The sequence below is a fragment of the Artemia sp. Qi Xiang Cuo genome, chromosome 18 (assembly GCF_049724085.1).
Source record: "Artemia sp. Qi Xiang Cuo chromosome 18, ASM4972408v1, whole genome shotgun sequence".
NCBI lineage: Eukaryota > Metazoa > Arthropoda > Branchiopoda > Anostraca > Artemiidae > Artemia > Artemia sp. Qi Xiang Cuo.
This window is the reverse complement of record NC_142811.1, coordinates 28465604-28488156: the sequence shown is the minus strand read 5'-3', so window position 1 is coordinate 28488156 and position 22553 is coordinate 28465604. Positions and strand designations below refer to the sequence as shown.

At 37.2% G+C, this 22553-nt stretch overlaps 1 protein-coding gene across 1 annotated transcript in view; it reads left to right on the top strand.

The window, feature by feature from the left end:
• The window catches only part of LOC148941391 (nonsense-mediated mRNA decay factor SMG7-like), a 73293-nt gene extending 51865 nt beyond the window's left edge, over positions 1-21428 (top strand). Inside the window, exons 9-11 of the mRNA XM_089104072.1 lie at positions 4602-4923; positions 17375-17643; positions 19682-21428. Of these exons, the coding sequence (XP_088960198.1) occupies positions 4602-4923; positions 17375-17643; positions 19682-19759 (669 nt within the window). The 3' untranslated portion in view covers positions 19760-21428. The remainder of the gene's footprint in view (positions 1-4601; positions 4924-17374; positions 17644-19681) is intronic.
• Positions 21429-22553: the final 1125 nt, after the last annotated feature.

The following is a 22553-nucleotide window of genomic DNA, read 5'->3' as shown; positions in this document are numbered from 1 at the left end:
TTTCAAGCTTGATTTGCATATTCAATTTATGTTTCACTCTTTTCAAGATTTATTTATTCATTTACATTAATATCTATTGTATGTTTTTTTGCATTGATTGTTTATTTAATTTCTGTTCGTTTAAGTTTCATTTGTGCTACAATAATAAAATATTTTTTTTCGTTTTAAGCTTGATTTTCATATTCAATCTAAGCATTACTCGCTAAGATCTATTTATTCATTTATATTATTACTTGTTATATGTTTTTTCCTATGATTGTTTATTTAATTTCTGGTTGTTTTGAGTTTGAATTGTAACAGGTTCTTGTATCTGCCAAGCTTAAGATTAAAATGGCCTATACTTTTCTTTGAAGAACTTCATTTTCAGAAATTTTTTTTTAATTAATTTCTGTTCGTTTTTGATTGCAAAACGCTTCAACTTTTTAAAAATTCATTATTCCAAAATCAAATCAAAACAAAAAATCAAATGTTCATCAAAGTATCAAAACTGGTATCAAAATAACAGTAACAAAGTGAAAAAATGGGAATTGTCAACCACGGAGTTTTTATTATCTGATGTTTGAACTATTTTTAACAAAATGGCTATCTCAAAATTTTTATCGGATGGGTTTGGGGAAAAAGGGCGTGGGGGGGGCTAATTGCCCTTCGGTCTCTTTTGACTCTTTAAAAATGAGCTAGAACTTTCAGTTTCAATAAAATGAGCCCTTACTGAAGTTTATACGAGTATCACTTCTATAAGAACCATATATACCCCCAGAGTAAAACTCAAAAAGACTATCCCTGGGCCCTGGGGGGTTGTGTCGACCCAGAAGTTTTATTATCTGATGTTTGAACTATTTTTAACAAAATGGTCTCCTCAAATTTTTATCGGATGGGTTTGTCCATCCGATAAACCCAAAGGCGTGGAGGGTGGGAGGGGCTAGTTGCCCTCCAATCTCTTTTGACTCTCAAAAATTGATCTAGAACTTTTAATTTCAATTCAAATGAGCCCTCTCTGAAGTTTATACGAGCATCCCTTTCATAAGAACCATATACGGTCCCAGTACAGAGCTAACAATGCCTGCCCCCGGGTCTTGGGGGGTTGTGTCGGCACCAGAGTTTTTTTTTTATCTGCCTTTGAACAATTTTTAAAAAATGGCTATCTCAAAATTTGAATCGGATGGCTTTGGGGAAAAAAGGGCTTGGGCGAGGGGGCTAGGGGCCCTCCGATCTCTTTTGAATCTTAAAAGTTCTACTAGAACTTTCAATTTCCATTCAAATCAGTCCTCTCTGAAGTTTATACAAGTATCCCTTCAGTTAGAACCATATATACCCCCAGGGCATAACTTGCAACGCCTGCCCCCGGGCACTGGGTGGTTGTGACGACACCGGATTTTTTGTCATCTAATTTTTGAAAATTTTTTGAAAAACCGGCTATCTCAACATTTGTAGCGGATGAGTTTGGGGAAAAAAGGGCATGGGTGGGGGGCTAGTTGCTCTTAAATTTCTTGACTCTTAAAAAGTGAACTTTCGATTTCCAATCAAATGAGCCCTCTATGAAGTTTATACGAGCATCCCTTTCAGAAGAACCGTACATGCCTTTAGGATATAACTTAGAACGCCTTCCCCGGGCCCGGGGGGGGGGGGTTGTATTGACACCGAAGTTTTCTTGTCCGACCTTTGAACTATTTTTAACAAATTATTTATCTCAAAATTTTTATCAAACTGTTTTGGAAAAAGAAGGCGTGGGGAGGGGTGGCTAGCTGCTCTCGGATCTCTTTGGATTATTAAAAATGGACCTCGAAATTTCAATTTCCAATCAAATGCGCCCTCTCTGAAGTTTATACGAGCATCCCTTTCATAAGAACCATATGTGCCCCAGGGCATAACTTACAACACCTGATCTCGGGTCCTGGGGGGTTGTGTCGACACCTGAGTCTTGTTATCTGACTTCTGAAAATTTTTTAGCTTAATGGCAATCTCAAATTTTTTATCGGTTGCATTTGGGGGAAAAGGGGCGTGGAGGGGGGGCTAGTTGTCGCTCAAAAACTGAACTAGAACTTTCAATTTTCAATCAAATTAGCCCTCTCTGAAGTTTTTACGAGCTTCCCTACCACAAGAACCATATAGTCCCTCAAGGGCAAAACTTAAAATGCGTGCCTTCGGACCCTAGGGTGCTTTGTCAACTCCAGAGCGTCCGTTATATGGTTTTTCAACTATTAAAAAAAAATGGCTATCTCAAATTTCTTATCTGATGGGTTTGAGGAAAAAAAGGCATGGAGGCGGGGGGGGGGGGGGCTAGGTGCCCACCAATCTCTTTTGACTCTTAAAAAGTTAACCTGAACTTTCAATATCCAATCAAATGAGCCCTCTCTGAAGTTTATACGAGTATTCCTTCCATAAGAACCATATATGCCCCCAGGGCATAACTTTTAACCCTTGCCCTGAATAATGCGGGGGAGTGTCCTGCTCAAAGATATAATTTCCAGAGCTTTCAACTACGTTAAACAAAACGGCTATCTCAAAATTGTGATTGGATGTGTTTGGGGAAACGGTGGGTGTGGAAGGGGTGTTAGTTGCCTTCTAATCTCTTTCGACTATTAAAAAGAGCACTAGCCATTTAAATTTCCAATCGAATGAGCCATTTTTGAAGTTTTTACGAGAACGCTTTCCATAAAGGTAGTTGGCTCTCATCCAGTTGACCAGAGTTCGATTCCCTGTATGAGAAATTTTTATTTTCCTTTCGAAACCGAGTCGTCGACACCTGGAACTCCCTACCTAGAGAAACCGTTCTGGCACCCTCCATCAGCTCTTTCAAGAACTCATTTGAGAAGATATACGAGAGTCGTATGTACGACTTCAGTAACTTTAGAACATTTATCTAAATTTTTGTATTCGTCTTTTTCCTGTTTTGTAAGAGGCTCTGGCCTACGTTTTTCCATTATATTATTATTATTATTCAAACCTTATATACCCCACGGGGCATAACTTACAACCATTGCCCTGACGGCTGTGGGGGGGTTGTCATCCTCAAAGACATAATTTCCAGAATTTTAAGCTACGTTGAACATAATGGCCATATCAAAATGTTGATCGTAAATGTTTGGGGAAATAATGGACGTTGGGGGGGGGGGGGAGGGTGATTCTCTCTCCGATTTCTTTCGACTGTTAAAAAGGCCAACAGCCCTCTCAATTTCCAATTAAAGGATCCCCTTTTAAAGTTTCTGGGACAACGCTTTCTCCACAAAGTATACCAGCCCCCAGGACATAACTTACAACCCGTGCCCTGATGGCTGTAGGGGGAGTGTTTTTACCAAAAACATAATTTCTATCTGGTGATTAAAGATACAAAACACATTTGCTATATCAATGTGTTTGTGGGGTGTGTCTGAGTAAATGTGTTTGGATGTGTTTGGGCGTGGAAGGGGTGTTAGTTGCCTTCCAATCACTTTGATCCTTAAAAATGGCACTAGAACTTTCGATTTCCAATCGAATGAGCCCCCTTTGAAGTTTATACGACGACCCCTTCCATATGAAGTGCCTCTGGAAAAAAAAAAAAATTTTTTGCCGTATGGCCTTTACTATGGGCAACGCTATAGCGTTGCCTCTGATATAGGTCTTTTTACAGGCATGGACGTTTAAATTTTGAGTTTTACTTCATTTTTATCGTTAGTAAAACCCCATGGCATTTATTTTTAAGCAACCCAGAATTAGAATATGCTCTATGAGCCTCTGCACTTGCCAGATATGCCAGTTGAAGGAAGAGGATTGACCCTTAGAGTTTGAAAAATAAATTATCCTTTGTAATTTTGTTTTAAAAACTAAATAAAGAAAAAAAATGCACAAACGTTTTTCCTTTGTGAATCAGGGTTTCATCGCATTTCCTCGGAGGGGGGGGGAGTACGCCAGACACTGTTTTTATGTCTAAAATTCGCTTTCCCGAGCACTGCTCGTTCTCCTGGTACTACAAATTTAACTGATCAATCTTGGACGGTCAACCCAAAATTGTCTCTTTCAAAATGAAAGTATAAAGTAATAGGTAAAGCTTTTAATCAAGATTAAAATGTTTGATCAAGACTTCCTTCATTGAGAGTTTTACCCCTTCTGTAAACAGTTATATGTTTTTTCATATTATTTACAAATGAAAAGGTAGGGTGGTCCAAGAAATGATTTATGTAAAAGTAATTAAGATCAAAGAATCGTTTTTTTTTTTATACTTCTACAAAACTGATCAAGGTGTGAACCCTTCATATACATTATCAAACCTTCTTGAAGTTTGGCATATGCCGCATATCTTCTATCATGACTGAGCATAAGCAAAGTCAGCAAACATTCTGTGTTTTGTTTATCATTGGTTATGGGCCATAACATGAATTCACACTACCTTGTAAGATGAATATATATACATAATATGTATATAGACATCATTCAATTTATATTTATAAATTGAACATTCAATATATATATATATATATATATATATATATATATATATATATATATATATATATATATATATATATATATATATATATATATATATATATATGTGTGTGTGTGTGTGTGTGTGTGTGTATAATTTATTTATAGGGTAAGAGATTTTTCATGGGTCTTTAATTTAGGTCACATTCAGGACTCATTCTCCACCACTTTCTCATATTACTCCGCAACCTTGTCAACAATTCAAAAATTTGTACTTGGAGCGGTTAATGTTAGAACAGCGGAAACGAAATCAAGAAGTACCGCATCAAGAAGAATATGTATTATTTGGCCCAAGAAATCCAATCATTCCGCCGATATCACAACCTAACACTGGGTGGAATCCCTCAAGCTTTACTCCAATTTTTCCACCTCCTATATATCCTCGTTTTCCGGCTGGGCAAGATGCAATGCAACTGATGAATGGAAATATGCCACCGGCTACTGGAAATTGGGATAGAGCAGGTAATTTTTTTCATGTGGATTTGTTATTTATTTGTTTGAAGTTGTTTTCTAGTTAATATCTGTCAACAATGGTACAAAAATGAATAAAAGGCATGCTATTGAAATGGAACTGTATCCACTGTATCTCAGAAAACTGATTATTTTCTGAGATTGATTAAAGAAAATTTTTTTCCACAAAATAATCTTTTCAAAGAAAAGTAAAGAACTCCATTAAACAAAAAATGAGCAAAAGTAAAATCAAATAATCTACTAACCGCGAGACTACCACAAATCTGGATCGTTAAATAAATTAAACGCAAAACAAACAGAAATTACCATATATAACCGGGTCAAACTCAAAACGAGCAGAAATTAACATAAGTTGGGCTTAAAACCCCTCTGTCTTCCCAAGGCCAGAACAAAATTTGCACTTTACTGAAAAAATATAAATGTTTTTATTTTTATAACCTTAATAAATCAAATAATATTAACATTTTTATTACTAAATATCAGTATATGTGTATTAAACTGACAATGCACATTCATTTGTATTTTTTCAGTAAAGTGCAAATTTTGTTCTGGCCTTGGGAAGGCATAGGGGTTTTGTGTCCAACTTATTTTATTTCTGCTCGTTTTGAGTTTGACTCGGTTATTTGTTGTAATTTCTGTTCGTTTTGGGTTTCATTTATTTATCGATGCTGATTTGTGGTAGTTTCACGCTTTGTAGATTATTTGATTTTATATTTGCTCATTTTTTGTTTAATGGAGTTCTTTACTTTTCTTTGAAAAACGTATTAATTTTCAGCAATTTTTAACAACATACACCCTTTTAAAAATCTGGACACAAATAGTAGTGTTTAATTTAGTTTCATACTTCCTCTAGTTGACCTGAAACGGAAAACTTGATACCATTCGCTAAAAAACTCTGTTTACTTTCTTTGATAGCTTGGATACACTTACGCTATTTTGATTTGGTTAAATTTTAAGAGCAAAAGTAGCCCCGAAAGATTAACATAATACGCTCAGTCGTTCTTGGGATACTGCTGAGATGCCTTATTGGGAATTAGCATTAACACCGTGTATTTTGATTTAATCGTAAGGCAACATTTAGTTTTTAAATATAAAGGCAAATGGGAGGGTAGGCGTGGGAGGGGGATTAGTTTCCCTCCAATCATTTTCGACTATTAAAAAGGGCAGCAGCCATTTCTATTTTCAATCGAATGAGCCCTTTTCAAAGTTCTTCGATACGAAGTGCTCCTTCGATACGAGTAACTCCTTCGATACGAAGTGCCCTGGTCTAAACAACAACAACAACACAAAAATAATGCATTATACCCACATCGATCTTTACTATAAAAATGTCAAGCCTTCCAATCCCTTTCGACTATTAAAAAGGGCACTAGGCCTTTCGATTTTTAATCGAATGAGCCCTTTTTGAGTTTCTACGACAACGCTTTCTATAAGCACCCCCAGGGCATAATGCCCCCATATGCCCCCAGGGCATAAATTATCCCTTACCCGAAGGGCTTTGAGGGTGGTTGTCATCCTTTAAGACCTAATTTCCAGAACTTTCAACAACGTTAAATAAAATGGCTATCCCCAAATTTTGATTGGATGTGTCTGGGAAAATGGTGGGCGTGAGAGGGGCGTTAGTCGCTCTCCAATCACTTTCAACTATTAAAAAAGGCCCTAGCCCTTTCAATTTCCAATCTAATAAGCCATTTTGAGGTTTTGACGACAAAGCTTTCTGTAAAAACCTTATATGTCCCCAGGGCATAACTTACAACCCTTGCCCTGAGGGCTTGGGGGGGGGGTTGTCATCCTCAAATGTCCAATTTCCAGAACGTTCTGCAACGTTGAACAAAATGGCTATCTGAATGACTATTTAAAAGGGCAATTCCAATTTCCAATCAAATGAGCCCTTTTTGAAATTTCTAAAAGTTCCTATATAAACCTTATATGCCCCCAGGGCATAACTTACAACCCTTGCACTGAGGGCTCTGATAGGATTTTCATTCTAAAAGACCCAATTTCCAGAACTTTCGACTACGTTGAACAAAATGGATATCTTAAAATTTTGATTGGATGTGTTTGGGGAAATGGTGGGCGTGAGAGGGGGGTTAGTTACCCTTCAATCACTTTCGACTATTGAAAGGGCATTAGCCCTTTCAACCTCCATTTTAATGAGCGCTTTTTAAGTTTTTACGACAAAGATTTAAATAAAATCTTATATGCCCCAGGGCATAACTTACGACTCTTGTCCTGAGGGCTGGGGGGGGGGGAGGGGTTGTCATTCTTAAAGACCTAATTTCCTAAACTTTTAACTAGGTTCAATAAAATGGCTATCTAAAAATTTTGATTGGATGTGTTTGGGGAAAAGGTGGGCGTGAGAGGGGGGTTTGTTTCCCCACAAATGACTTTCGAGACTATTAAAAAGGGCACTAGCCCTTTGAATTTCCAATCGAATGAGCCCTTTTTCAAGTTTCTACAACAACAATAAAAACTTATATGCCCCCAGGGCATAACTTATAACCCTTGCCCTAAAGACCATGGGGGAGTGTTTTAATCAAAGGTATAATTTCCTGAACTTTAAACTGCGTGGAACAAAATGGCAATCTCAAAATTTTGATTGGATATTTTTGGGGAAATGGTAGGCGTGGAAGGTGTGTTAGCCTTCCAATCACTTTTGACTATTAATTAATTAAAAAAAGTTTATCCACAAAATAAATTTTCCAAAGAAAAGCTATGAACTCTATTAAACAAAAAATGAGCAAATATAAAATCAAACAATCTTCCAAGCGTGAAACTACCAAAAGTCAGCATCAATAAATAACTGAAACTCGACACGAACGGAAATTACAATATTAACCGAGTCAAACTCAAAAGGATCAGAAATTAACACAAGTTGGGCACAAAACCCCTATGCCTTCCCAAGGTGAGAACAATATTTGCACTTTACTGAAAAAATATAAATGCTTTTACTTTTTTAGCTTAAATAGATCAAATAATGTTAACGTTTTGATTTGTAAATGTCAGTATATGTATATTAAACTGACAATGCAAATTCATTTGTATTTTGTCGGTAAAGTACTAATTTTGTTCTGACCTTTGGAAGGCATAGGGTTTTGTGCCCGACTTATGTTAATTTCTGCTCCTTTTGAGTTTGACTCGGTTAAGTATTTTAATTTCTGTTCGTTTTGGGATTTATTTATTTATTGGTACTGATTTGTGGTAGCTTCACGTTTGGTAGTTTATTTGATTTTATTTTTGCTCATTTTTTGTTTAATGGATTTCTTTACTTTTCTTTAAAAAACTTATTTTGTGGAAAAATTTTTTAAAATTAATTTCTGTTCGTTTTATATTGACATAGTCTTTTTACTTTAAATCTTTTCGTTTTTTAAGACCCTCTAGTTTGGGCTGCTATTTGTATGCTGGAGAAAAATTTTCAGCAATTTTTAACAATATACACCCTTTTAAAAATCTGGACGCAAATAGTACTGTTTAATTTAGTTTCATACCTTTTCTAGTTGACCTGAAATGGAAAACTTGATATCATTCGCAAAAAAAAATCTGTTTACTTTCTTTGATAGCTTGTATACACTTACGTTATTTTTATTTGGTTAAATTTTAAAAGCATAAATGGGAGGGTGGGAGTGGAAGGGGGATTAGTTGCCCTCAAATCACTTTTGACTATTAAAAAGGGCATCAGCCCTTTCTATTTTCAATCGAATGAGCCCTTTTCGAAGTTCCCACGACAACTCCTTCTATACAAAGTGCCCTGGTCTAAACAACAACAACAGCAAAAAATAATACATTATACCCAATTCGATCTTTACTATAAAAATGTCAAGCCTTCCAATCACTTTCGACTATTAAAAAGGGCACTAGGACTTTCAATTTCCGAACAGATGAGCCCTTTTGGAAACGACAACGCTTTCTATAAACACCTTATATGCCCCCACGGCATAAATTACAACCTTTACCCTAAGATCTGTTAGGGTGGTTTTTATCCTCTAAGACCAAATTTCCAGAACTTTCAACTACTTTAAACAACATGGCTATCTCAAAATTTTGATTAGACGTGTTTGGGTAAATTGTGGGCGCGAGAGGGGTGTTAGTCGCCTTCCAATCACTTTCGACTATTAAAAAGCGCACAAGCAACTCCAATTTCCAATTGAATGAGCGCTTTTCAAAGAAGTGCCCTGCTGTAAAGGAAAAAATTGTGCCAACATCGTTCTTATATGCCCCCAGGGCATAACTTAAAACTCTTGCCCTGAGGGTTGTGGGGGAGCGTCCTCCTCTTTACTTAGTCCCCACTTCTTTTCTGGTTCTCGAGTGTCCCCGTTCTTTATTTAGGCAGCGCGATCGTGCTGCTTTTGATTTATGTAACAACTTTCTATATAAACCTTATATGCCCCCAGGGCATAACTTACAACCCTTGCACCGAGGGCTCTGAGGGGGGTTATCATCCTAAAAGACCTAATTTCCAGAACGTTCAACTATGTTGAACAAAATGGATATCTCAATATGTTTATAGGATCTGTTTTCGAAAATGATGGGTGTGAGAGGGCAGTTAGTCACTATCCAATCACTTTCAGCTATTGAAAAAGGCACGAGCCCTTTCAATTCCCAATTGAAAGAGCCCTTTTGAGTTTTCAACGACAACGCTTTCATTAAAAACTTTATATGCCCTAGGGCATAAATTACAAACCTTGCCCTGAGGGCTGCGGGGGTAGGGGTTGTCATCATTAAAGACCTAATTTCCAAAATTTTCAACTACGTTGAAAAAAATGGCTATCTAAAAATTTTGATTGGATGTGTTTAGGGAAAAGGTGGGCGTGAGAGGGGGGTTAGTCCCCAGGGCATAACTTAAAACCCTTGCCGTGAGGGCTGTGGGGGAGTGTCCTCCTCAAAAACATTTTCTACCTCTAAATCAACTACCCTGGACACGATGGCTATCACGAAATTTTGATTGGATGTGTTTGGGGGAATGATGGGCGGGGGGGGGGCTAGTTGCCCTCCAATCACTTTCGACTATTAAAAAGGGTACCAGCCCTTCGAATTTCCAATCGAATGAGTCTGTTTTGAAGTTTCTACGACAATGCCTTCTATAAAACCCTTGCCCTGAGGGTTGTGGGGGAGTGTCCTACTCAAAAAAATATTTTCTGTATGGAAATCAACTACGCTGAACAAAATGGCTATCTCAAAATTTTTATTGGCTGTGTTTGGGGGACTGATTGGTGTGGGGGGGGGGGGGCTAGTTGCACTCCAATCACTTTCGACTATTAAAAAGGGCACTATAACTCTCAATTTCCAATTGAATGATTCCCTTTTGAAGTTTCTACGACAACCCCTTCCATATGAAGTGCCCAACTCTAAAGGAAATAAATAATAAATAATACATTGTGCCAACATCGTTCTTATATGCCCTCAGGGCATAACTTAAAACCCTTGTCCCGAGGGTTGTGGGGGAGTTTAAAAGGGCACTAGGCCTTTCGATTTCCAATCGAATGAGCCCTGTTGGAAACGACAACGCTTTCTATTAACACCTTATATGCCCCCACGGCATAAATTACAACCCTTACCCTAAGGTATGTTAGGGTGGTTGTCATCCTCTAAGACCGAATTCCCTGAACTTTCAACTACGTTAAACAACATGGCTATCTCAAAATTTTGATTGCATGTGTTTCGGGAAATGGTGGGCGTGAGAAGGGTGTTAGTCGCCTTCCAATCACTTTAGACTATTAAAAAGGGCAGAAGCCACTCCAATTTCCAATTGAATGAGCGCTTTTCAAAGTTTCTACGACAACTTCTTAGATACGAAGTGCCCTGCTCTAAAGGAAAAAATTAATAAATAATACATTGTGACAATATCGTTCTTATATGCCCCCAGGGCATAACTTAAAACCCTTGCCCTGAGGGTTGTGGGGATGTTTCCTCCTTTACTTAGTCCCCGTTTCTTGTCTCGTTCTCGAGTGTCCCCGTTCTTTACTTAGGCAGCGCGATCTTGCTGCCTATGATTTATACAACAACTTTCTATATAAACTTTAAATGCACCCAGGGCATAACTTACAACCCTTGCACTGAGGGCTCTGATGGGGTCATCATCCTAAAAGACCTAATATCCAGAACGTTCAACTGCATTGAGCAAAATGGATATCTCAAAATTTTTATTGGGTGAGTTTGGGAAATTGGTGGGCGTGAGAGGGTCGTTAGTCGCTATCCGATCACTTTTAACTATTAAAAAGTACACTAGCCCTTTCAATTTCGAATCGAATCAGCCCTCTTCGACGTTTCGACGACAAAGCTTTCAATACAACCTTTATATGCCCCAGGGCATAACTTACAACTCGTGTCCTGAAAGCTGTGGGGGGAGGGGTTTTCATCGTTAAACGCATAATTTCACAAACTTTAAACTACGTTGAACAAAATGGCTATCCAAAAAAGTTGATCAGATGTGTTTGGGGAAAAGGTGAGTGTCATAGGGGGGTAGTTACCCTTAAATCACTTTCAACTATTAAAAAGGGTACTATCCCTTTGAATTTGAAAGCAAATAATCCCTTTTTCAAATTTTTGCGACAGATTTCAATAAAAAAAATTATATGGCCCCAGGGCATAACTTATAATCCTTGCCCTGGGGGTTGTGGGGGATTGTTTTCCTCAAAAATATATTTTCTATCTGGAAATCAACTACCCTGAACAATATGGCTATCTCAAAATTTTGATTGGATGTGTTTGGGGGAATTATGGGCGTGGGGGAGGGGCTAGTTACCCTCCAATCACTTCCGACTATTAAAAAGGGTACTAGCCCTTCGAATTTCCAATCGAATGAGTTTCTACGACAATGCCTTCTATAAAAACCTTATATGCCCCCAGGGCATAACTTAAAAACCTTGCCCTGGGGGTTGTGGGGGAGTGTCCTCATCAAAAACATATTTTCTTTCTGGAAATCAACTACGCTGAACAAAATGGCTATCTCAAAATTTTGATTGGATGTGTTTGGGGGAATGATTGGCATGGGGGGGCTAGTTGCCCTCCAATCACTTTCGACTATTAAAAAGGGCAGTATAACTCTCAGTTTCCAATGGAATGAGCCCCTTCTGAAGTTTCTACGACGACCCCTTCCATATGATATGCCCTGCTCTAAAGGAAAAAAATAATAAATAGTATATTGTGTCAATATAATTCTTATTTTCCCTCTGGGCATATCTTAAAAGCCTTACCCCGAGCGTTGGTGGGGAGTGTCCTTCTCAAAAATATATTTTCTATCTGGAAATCAACTACGCTGAACAAAATGACTATCTCAAAATTTTGATTGGATGTGTTTGTGGGAATGATGGGCGATGGGGGGGGGGGGGGGCCAGTTGCCCTAAAATCACTTCCGACTATTAAAAGGGCACTAGCCACTCCAATTTTCAATCGAATGAGTCGAAGTTTTTACGACAACTCCTTCGATATGAAGTGCCCGGCTGAAGAAAAAAAAACACATTGTGGCCACATCGTTCTTCACTTAGGCAGCGCTAGCGCGCTGCCTATGAAAAGGGCACTAGCCATTTCAATATCCTATCGAATGAGCCCTTTTTGAAGTTTCTACGACAACGCTTTCTAATAAAAAATTATATGCCGCAAGGGCATAATTTACAACCCTTGCCTTGAGGGCTGTGGGGGGGATTATCATCCTCAAAGGCCTAATTTATAGAACTCTCAACTACGTTGAACAAAATAACTATCTCAAAATTTTGATTGGATGTGTTTGAGGAAATGGTGGGTGTGGGAGGGGGGTTATTTTCCTTTAAGTTACGTTTTACTATTAAAAAGGGAACAAGCCCTTTGAGTTTCCATACGAATCAACCCTTTTTGAAATTTCTTCGGCATTGCTATCTATGCAAACCTTATATGCCCCCAGTGCATAATTTACAACCCTTGCCCTGAGGGCTCTGGGGGAGTGTCCTCCTTAAAAACGTAATTTCTATCTAAAAATCAACTACGCTGAACAAAATGGCTATCTAGAAATTTTGATTTGATGTGTTTGGGGATAAGCTGGGCGTGAGAGGGGGGGGTGTAGTTGCCCTCAAATCACTTTCGACTATTAAAAAGGGCACTAGACCTTTGATTTTCCAATCGAATGAGCCCTTTTTCAAGTTTCTACGACAAAGATTTCAATAAAAAAATTATGTGCCTCCAGGGCACAACTTATAACCCTTGCCCTGAATACTGTGGGGGGAGTGTCCTACTCAAAAGTATAATTTCCTGAACTTTAGACTGCATGGAACTTTAGACCTTATATGCTCCCAGGACATAGATACGAGAGATAAGATATTTATTTCAAAAAATAACTATCACAAGCCCCGAAGGGCCGAATTCGCATTTCGGGGTCGTATAATAAAAAAAAAAAAAAAATAGAAATAGCACAACAGCTAAAAAACTGGCGAAACAATGTCAAAGACAACAATATCAGAAAGGCAAAGCCATTCATTTGTCTAAAAAACAAAAAGTGTCAAATGTAAGAAAGTTAAAAAGGCACAAACTAAAACAAAACCAAAAAAAAATTGAGATAAAAATAGTGTTAAAAAGGTTTAAAAGAGAGTATATAAAAAGGGGAGGGAATGGAAGAACCAAACGGACACAAGCATGGGTATCACCAGTACTAGTGGTTTATTTGATCAGTAATGAAGGGGACAAAGGTTTTTTCATATCTGGAGGTTAAACAACGGATGGGGGACAAGATAGGGACGGGTTCAGAAACAGTAGGCTACGTGGCAGGTGGTGTCGATAGGGAGTGTCTTTTGGGGAAAATGTTTTCCGTGCGAGGGTTTATTATTGCATTTTTTGCAAAACGGAGGCACATCGTTCCTCTCCTGTGCTCAAGAGTTTCCAGCTTGGCCTTTTTTAGAAGGAGTGAATATGGTACCATAACTTGAAACCCTTGCCCCGAGGATTGTGGGGGAGTGTCCTCTTCAAAAACATAATTCCTATTTAGAAATCAACTACGCTGAACAAAATAGCTGTCTTAAAATTTTGATTGGATGTGTTTGGGGAAATGGTGGGCGTGGAAGGGTTATTAGGTGCCTTCCAACCACTTTTGACTAATAAAAAGGGCACAAGCCACTTAAATTTCCAATCAAATGAGCCCTTTTTGAAGTTTCTACGACAACGCGTTGTATAGAAACCTTATATGCTCTAGGGCATAACTTACAACTCTTGCCCTGAGGGCTGTGGGGGGGGGGGTTTATCCTCAAAGACCTAATTTCCAGAACTTTCAACTATACTTAACAAAATGGATCTTTTAATATTTTGATTGGATGTCCCTGGGGGAAGGGTGGCTTTGACAGAGGTGTTAGTTGCCCACCAATCACTTTCGACTATTAAAAAGGGCACTAGCCCTTTGAATTTCCAATCGAATGAGCCTTTTTTGAAGTTTCTACGACAATGCTTTCTATAAAAACCTTATAATGTCCCAGTGCATAACTTACAACCCTTGCCCTGAGGGCTGTGGGGGAGTGTCCTCCTCCAAAACAAAATTTCTATCTAGAAATCAATTACGCTGAACAAAATGGCAATTTCAAAATTTTGATTGGATGTGTTTCAGAAAATGGTGGGCGTGGAAGGGGTGTTAGTTGCCTTCCATTCACTTTTGACTATTAAAAAGGGCACAAGCCACTCCGATTTCCAATTGAATGAGCCCTTTTCGAAGTTTCTACGACTTCTTCGATACGAAGTGCCCTGGTCTAAAGGAAAAAAAATAATAAATACATTGTGCCAACATCGTTCTTATATGCCCCCAGGGCATAACTTAAAACCCATGCCCAGAGGGTTGTGGGGGAGAGACCTCAAAAACATATTTTCTATCTGGAAATCTACTACGCTGAACAAAATGGCTCTCAAAATTTTGATTGGGTCAGTTTCGGAAAATGGTGGGCGTGGAAGGGGTGTAAGTTGCCTTCCAATCACTTTTGACACAAGCCACAAAAGGGCACAAGCCACTCCAATTTCCAATTGAATGAGCCCTTTTCGAAGTTTCTACGACAACTTTTTGGTACGAAGTGCCCTGCTCTAAAGGAAAAAAGTAATAGATGATACATTGTGCCAACAACATTCTTATATACCCCCAGGGCATAACTTAAAATCCTTGCCCTGAGGGTTGTGGGGGAGTGACCACCTCAAAAACATATTTACTATCTGGAAATTAACTATCCTGAACAAAATGGCTATCTCAAAATTTGGATTGGATTTTTTTGGGGGAATGCCGGACGGGGGGGGGGGGGGCTAGTTGCCTTTCGACTATTAAAAAGGGCACTAGTCACTCCAATTTCCAGTTGAATGAGCCCTTTTCGAAGTTTCTACGACAACTCCTTCGATACGAAGTGCCCTGGTCTAAAACCAACAAAAAATAAATAATACATAGTGCCAACATCGTTCTTTACTTAGGCAGTGCTATTACGCTGCCTGTGACTACACTAGCTTGGCATGACGAAACGAAAAAAATCGCGAAGAAGAGACAACGAGGATAATAACAGCCAGTGTTTGTTTGTTTTTTTTGTTTTTTTTTTTTATTTTTTTTTTTTTTTTTATTGCCCTGTGGACTCTTATCTGTATTTTTATCTGCACTGACGACGGTTTAGCGGAGATCTCGGCCGAAATATTTGCATAGTTTTCTTCTATTTTTCACTTACTGTTATTATCCTCGTTTCCCCTTATTTACGATTTTTCTCGTTCCCAAGTCTAGTTGACGTCACTCGCGTAGTTTTCCAGCTGAATGGATGGCTTCCTTTTTTTCTTACGGGGCCTGTTTTTTTTGGTAGGGTCAATAAATTAATCTGAACATGGCAAAATGAAAGTTTATTTACCGAAGACTATTACCACTTTACTGCCATTGTGGCCTGAGCCTCGACACAGTTTAGTTAGTCTACCATAGTGGTATTACCACTATGGTAGACTAACTAAACTAAACAAAATTCCGTTTTTTAGACCTTTGGTTACTATTGACCCGGGTCGCTCCTTAGTTAAAGTTTGTTACCACGAACTGTTTGATAACTAGCTGCTTGGTAATAAAAGGAAAGAAATAAAAATGAATATGTTACACAAAGGACAGATAAAAGCAATTTAACGCATAATTCAAGAGCTTAGAAAAAAAAGACATTCGAGCATGTGAATCTACTTCCCCCTATACTTTCTAAAGATTTATCTGATGTCCTTCCATAATTTTCTATATTTTTCTATACAACTCACCTAGTTTTTGTGCAATTGTCCGGAAAACGCTACACGATATAGCGTTGTTTGTCAACCAAGTTTCTTAGTGCGGCAAAGCACACAAGTTGGGTGCTACCCAAATTTAAGTACTTCCACAACTGGCGAAACAGTATTTGTTTGAGGCATGGTAAAATACTTCAAAGCAAGAGGAGATCCTTTGGCCACTGTTTCAACTGCCTGTTGAAACAGGCAGTTTTTTTTTTTTTTTTTTTTTTTTTTTTTTTTTTTTTTTTTTTTTAGTAGGCCTATCATACTTGTACATAAGGTTCGTAAGAATGTAAACTTGATTCTGATTAGTGAATTATTTCAGCTGATCAATCATAGACAATTTACCATTCTTACGTTCAATAGCTTACGTTGGCGAATGGCAATATGAGACCACTGTTACGCATTTCTACTATTGCCTGAAAGCAAGAATTGTTAGCAATAATTGACAAAAGTTTTTTTTTTATCATGAAAGCAAGCAGTTCGTGGTAACAAATTGTAAATAAGGAGCAACTTGGCCCCATTTTAACCGAAATAAAAAAAAGGGAATATCGATAACAATTTATACATAGAGAATCGCCTTTATATAATGATCCTAAATATGTAAAATTCATTCAGTTTAATTTTACCCATCAAAAGCTACAAAAGCTGCCTGATTTTTGAGAGGGGTGACCCCCACAACCTCTGAAGAAAGGGCTGTAAGTTATGCAATTTGCCCATTGTTTATATATAGTATTTGTTATTGGGAAATACACGGAGACTTTTCGGCGGGGGGGGGTGCTCCATGGGGAGGAAAGTTTCCGTTTGGAATTTTCAACGAAGAGGGTGTGGGATTTCAAGGCATAATTTGAATAAAAAGATCAAAAATTATATTTTTAAAAACGAATTTTTAAACTGAAAGCAAGGGGGCAGCATTAAGACTTAAATGAAACAGAGATTTATTCCGTATAACATTAAGAGTTTAGTGTAAAGAGCGAGGGAAATGAAAGGGGCAGCCCTCCTCATATGCGGAGTAATTTTTGTTCGTTTTAAGTTTTAATGCTGCTCCTTACTTCCAGTTGAAAAAAAAACTTATTTCTTATCTAATAGAAGTAAGCACCGAACAATGGTGTACCTTTCCTCTGCAGTGTCATTTTTACATTTAAATTAAACCCTTCTGTAAACCTACTGAAACGAATAGTTTAATTTTGCTCTTGGTCTGGAAGCTATGAATAAAAGTAAGAGTTTCTTATTGCAGGTCTTGCCTATCCACCTATCACACCGCCTTTGTGGCCTGATTTTCGACATCCGCCTCCGGGATTTTTTCAACAAGGACAAGTCACAGCTACAGCCAATGAGCAACCAACAACTAATGGCAACACAGAAGAAACCGGATCTTATAAATTATTCAATACCTCGTGGCCCACTTTAACTTCGACTGTCCCACCGCCGCAAGCTAATGCCACTGGTTCACTCACTGAAGGAAGGTTCGGATTCCCTGGAATGGAGAGGACTCATCCACCTCAGGTTCGTTTGCTTGAATTTATTATTTGTTTTAAGCCGATATATATCTAAGCTAATATAAAAAAAAGTTAAAGAGCGAAGATCTTAAGAAAAAAATTATCATTGAAAATACAAAAAAATTATGACAACATTTTTCAATTTTCTTTTTTTATTTATCATTTATTTTTTTTAGCAATTCTAACATTTAAAAAGATTTATTTAACAATTTTTTGTTACTTTTTAAATAACAAGAAGTGCATTTTTCAGGCTGTTATCTTTCATTTTCCTTGGGGGATGGTTGGGCTATGGACCGGTTTCGGAGTGTTATACTCTATCCCTCTCCTCTCTGTGAAAGCGGATTTATAAGTTAAAGCTCATGGGTGTTTGAATTTTACTATCCAAAATCAGGTATATCAAAGCGATGCTTTTAAGTGACGATGTTCCGTTTTAAATTGAGTGATGAAGTGATTCGAATATTTAGGCATTTTCCCAGATCTTAAAATCTGGATATTTGACAAATTGCTGACGTTTTGGGCCAGAGTGGTTTTGAGGAATTTAATAAGGCTGTGAAAATTTTTATCTGTGAACTGGAATAATACAATACTACATACCTTAAGTTCTTTATATCAATTTAATAGTGTTAGCTATTATTTTATGTAGAAGTAAGCTTAAGCATATGTTCAAAAATAAATTAAATTTAAAAAAGGAATGAAAATTCTATTACAAGTTTTCGCGTTAAGAATCTTATACTAAACCTCTAGCCTGGAGGATCCATCTTCCCTCTCATTGAGCATTGTTTCTTATTGTCGGTCTAACGAACTGTAAGTAAGGAGCGACCCGGCTCAATAGTAACCGAAACTCAAAAAAACGAAATGATAGATACATAAAAAGAATCAGATTTTTATGCTGATTCCAAATATATAATTATCATCAAGCATACCCATCAAAAGGTTACGAGCCTGGTAAGATTTGGTTGATTTTCAAAAAAAGGGGAAACGCCCCGTAAAAACTATAGAATCTCAATGAAAATCTCACAATCAGATTTAGCGTATCAGAGAACCCTACTGTAGAGGTTCCAAGCTCATATCTGCAAAAACGTGAAATTTTGTATTTTTGCAAGAAGAAAGACTACGGATGCGCGTTTTTTTTTTTTTTTTTTTTTTTTTTTTTTTTTTTAGGGGTGATCATAACGACCCAGTGGTCCTAGAATATCACGTGAGGGCTCATTCGAACGGAAATTAAAAGTTCTAGTGCTCTTTTTAAGTGACCAAAAAACTGGAGGGCAACTAGGCCCCCTCCTCCGCTAATTTTTTACCAAAGTGAACTGATCAAAATTTTGAGATAGCCAGTTTGTTTAGCATAGTCGAAAAATCTAATAACTATGTTTTTGAGGATGACTTAATCCCCCACAGTCGCCAAGAAGGGCTGAAAGTTATGAACTGTGCCCATTGTTTACATATAGTATTTGTTATTGGGAAGTATACGGACGTTTTCAGGGGGGATTTTTCTGGCGGGGAGGGGGATACTTTGGAGGATCTTTCCATTAAGGGGGCGCCGGATCTCCCAGCATTATTTAAAAAATGATCAGAAATTAAATAAAAAAAACACGTCTTTTGAACTGAAAGTAAGGAGCAACATTAAAACTTGCATAAATTATTACGTATATGAGAGGGGTTCTTCCCCTCGTCTATACCTCGCTCTTTACGCTAAAGTTTTTTTAATACTTTTAAAAGAGCTATTTTTTCTAATTAAACGGCCTTTGTGATTAAACGGTCATTCTTAAAGAATTGAAACAAATTCGAACTTTTAGCGTAAAGAGCGAAGTATTGACTAGGGGGAGAACTCCCGCATATACTTAATAATTTCTGTTCATTTTAAGTTTTAATGTTGCTCCTCACTTCCATTAGAAAAAACTTGTTTTTTTTATTTTTATAGAAAATAGCAATACGAAACATCAAGATACATCGTTCCTGTTTAACATGGAAGTAGTGTTTTGTTTAAAAATGATCCGAACATGTATAAATAGGAAAATGTTGGTTCAGATTCTTTTTTTTTCTTGTAGCAAGCTCTTTGGTCTGCTGCTGGACCTTCCCCACTCGAGAAGCTATTGGAATTTCAACGTGGTCAGTCCAAAACCTGAAAAGATTCGACAAGCCTAGCTTTGGCAGAAGGCTCGAAATTCGACATGTGACAAGGCATTTGAAAATGCTGATATAACCTGTTGCCACCGTAACGTGTGGCTTAGCAGAATCCTATTATTTTCATTTTTTCTTTTGTGTATATTTTCCCTCGTTTCTGAGCTTTTATGAAATTGTAGACCTGATCTGTCTGTTTACTTGGGGGTTATAGTGAGCAGCATTTTTAGAGTAAAGCCCAGTTCTTATGCTATTTAAATTTAGCATTGACACGAAAATACTGGCTTTAGACCCCTCCTCCCGTAAACTACCAAATCCCAAAAGTAATTTAATTAAAATATGTTACTAATCAGTTAATTCGTTTAATGGTTTCTACAAGAATGTCTTAGTTATTTAATTTTGTTCTAACTCTATTACGGTTATTACTCAGTTGTTTATTTTACCCGTTCTAAACACTAAAGCTTATGATTTGTTTGTCAGTCTTGAGATCTGTTCCCTTTGACAGTCAGCAGTTCTTTTGCATATTAACCTTCAAAAAAAGGACCTCTTGTTTTCAATTCCGGTGACCAAGTAAAAATGGTAAAAATCTAAAAGAAGCACGTCAAAATATCCATGAAAGGGATAAAAAAGAATAAATAAAGATTACATGGCAAAATAATTTTTGAATAAAATGAAGTAGATTCAGAAAGCAGGGTTAGTCGCTTTAATCTGGGAATGGTTTTAAGTAAGATCGAACATTGGATTAGTTAACTAAGTCAAAATTCTGGAAAAAGTCCGTAAGAAAAATAAAGCTGTGTAAGAAAGGACGAAGACACTATATCTACATTAAAGGATAGTATAGACTTATGCTGAGGAGAGAAATCAGGGTTATTAAGTTGGGAACCGATGGGATTTCAGGATGTCATTTAGTAGTTTTTTTGTAAGCATCTTTGGCTTTTCTTTTTTTCTGTAACCTTGGCGGAAACCAATAATTTTGAACGAATATCAAGATTCCATTAATGATATTGAACAAGTATTAAGATTCAATTGTAAAATGCACTAGCTTAAATAATCCTAATCTGTGAAACTTTGAATCCATGTATCTATTTACTATCAGAATTCTGATGTCTCTACATACGTTAATCCTTCTCTTCGGAATTTCTGCTGACAAGTAAAAGAAATATCTAAAAATATATAATTCCAACCCAATGATTGTAGTTCATTATCCAAATAGCAACCAATTTCTTTTTTGGTCACTTTCTCCTATGATTTTATAGAGTTGATCTCTCTGGCAACTGTATCAATCAGTTACGATAAAATGTCTTCGTTATTCATGAATACGTGAGCTTAGGGAAGGGGGAAATATTGTTGAACTTGCAACATATCCAAGTGCTCATGCATTTTCATTCCCTCCCCCTTCTTTTCCCCTAGTAATAAACCATAGGGGAGCTGAACTGTTTTATATAGACAAGGCCTATGGATTTTCATTTCTAATTTACATCTCGGATAACAGTGAATTGAAAATTTTTAGTTTTTAAATGTGGACAATTCTTTTATTTTGTGTTGGACCTGTTTTCTTTTTTTTTTTTATCATTTAGGTTATCGTGACGTATTGAGGATCCTGTGACAACTGAGGAATCTGCTATTACTTGTATCAGCTTTTAGCATTAAATACAATAAACTACTAATATAGTTTTTCTTTCTTTGAGTATTGATTTTATTCCTTATGTCGAACACAGACATTTAGAGGAGAGGTTTGCAAGCTAAGCTATGCTTTCAACAATGGGATTTTCGACCTATTATAAAACTGATTAGTAAACCGATTGCTGAAACTAGGAGGACCCACCACCCCTTCACAAGGCCGTGCCCAGGATTTTTTTTCGGAGGGGGTTTTACTCAAAGATTTTTTTTTTTTGGGGGGGGGGGTTACACAAAAAAACCTTGAAAACGCATACAAAATTTGCTTATATTCATTTTTGTTGCGTTTTTAAGAGTCAAACAAACATTTCGGGGGGGGGGGGCTCAAACCCCCATACCCCCCCCCCCCTTCTGGGAACGGCTTTGCCCCTTCCCTCCAAGTTTGGGTTCAGTCCTGTCTGAGAATATGGGTCTCCAATTTTCCTTGAGATGTTCTTTAGATCCTCAACCCTACTCAGGTTGAGGGACAAAATCATCTCTTCAATTTCTTTAAAAAAAAAAAAGAATTCTGTATGTTTAACAAGTAGAAGTACGGGTTTGCATGAATGAGAAATTTAGCGCCCTTTCTTTGATATTCTGGAGTGTCATATTGTTAATGAGAATGCGCACTCTTAGAAACTCGAATCTTCCTAATACAGCCTTCCAACATTATATTTTAGCAATAAGTCAATTTCGCTATAATCATCTTCGCATCAACTGGCTCAAAATACAAGTTTAAATCCAGAATTTTCTAATTTTAATGCGAATTGTTGTTTTCTAGCATTAATTTGATAATTGCTACTCGGTAGCAAGATTCTCGCTCTCAGTATCCAACAACCATAAAGACACTATTGACAAAAATTAAGAATTCACCAGATAAAAATTAAGAATAAAAAAATGTAGATGCAGCAACGTTGAATGTCGCAAAAAAAAAAGATGATGAGCCTCTCCTATGAAAGACAAAATGATTTTAGTTTTACGCACGGTTTTTATTTTTGTAAATAAGCTTAAAATGAAATTAAAAGGAGAGATAAAGCTTGAACAAAGACAAATTATCCTCTTTATGAGAAAAGTAATCAGCTCCTCAAGTCTTAGCTTTTTGTCTGGTGCTATCCTGAACGCACTTTAGGATATAACACACAT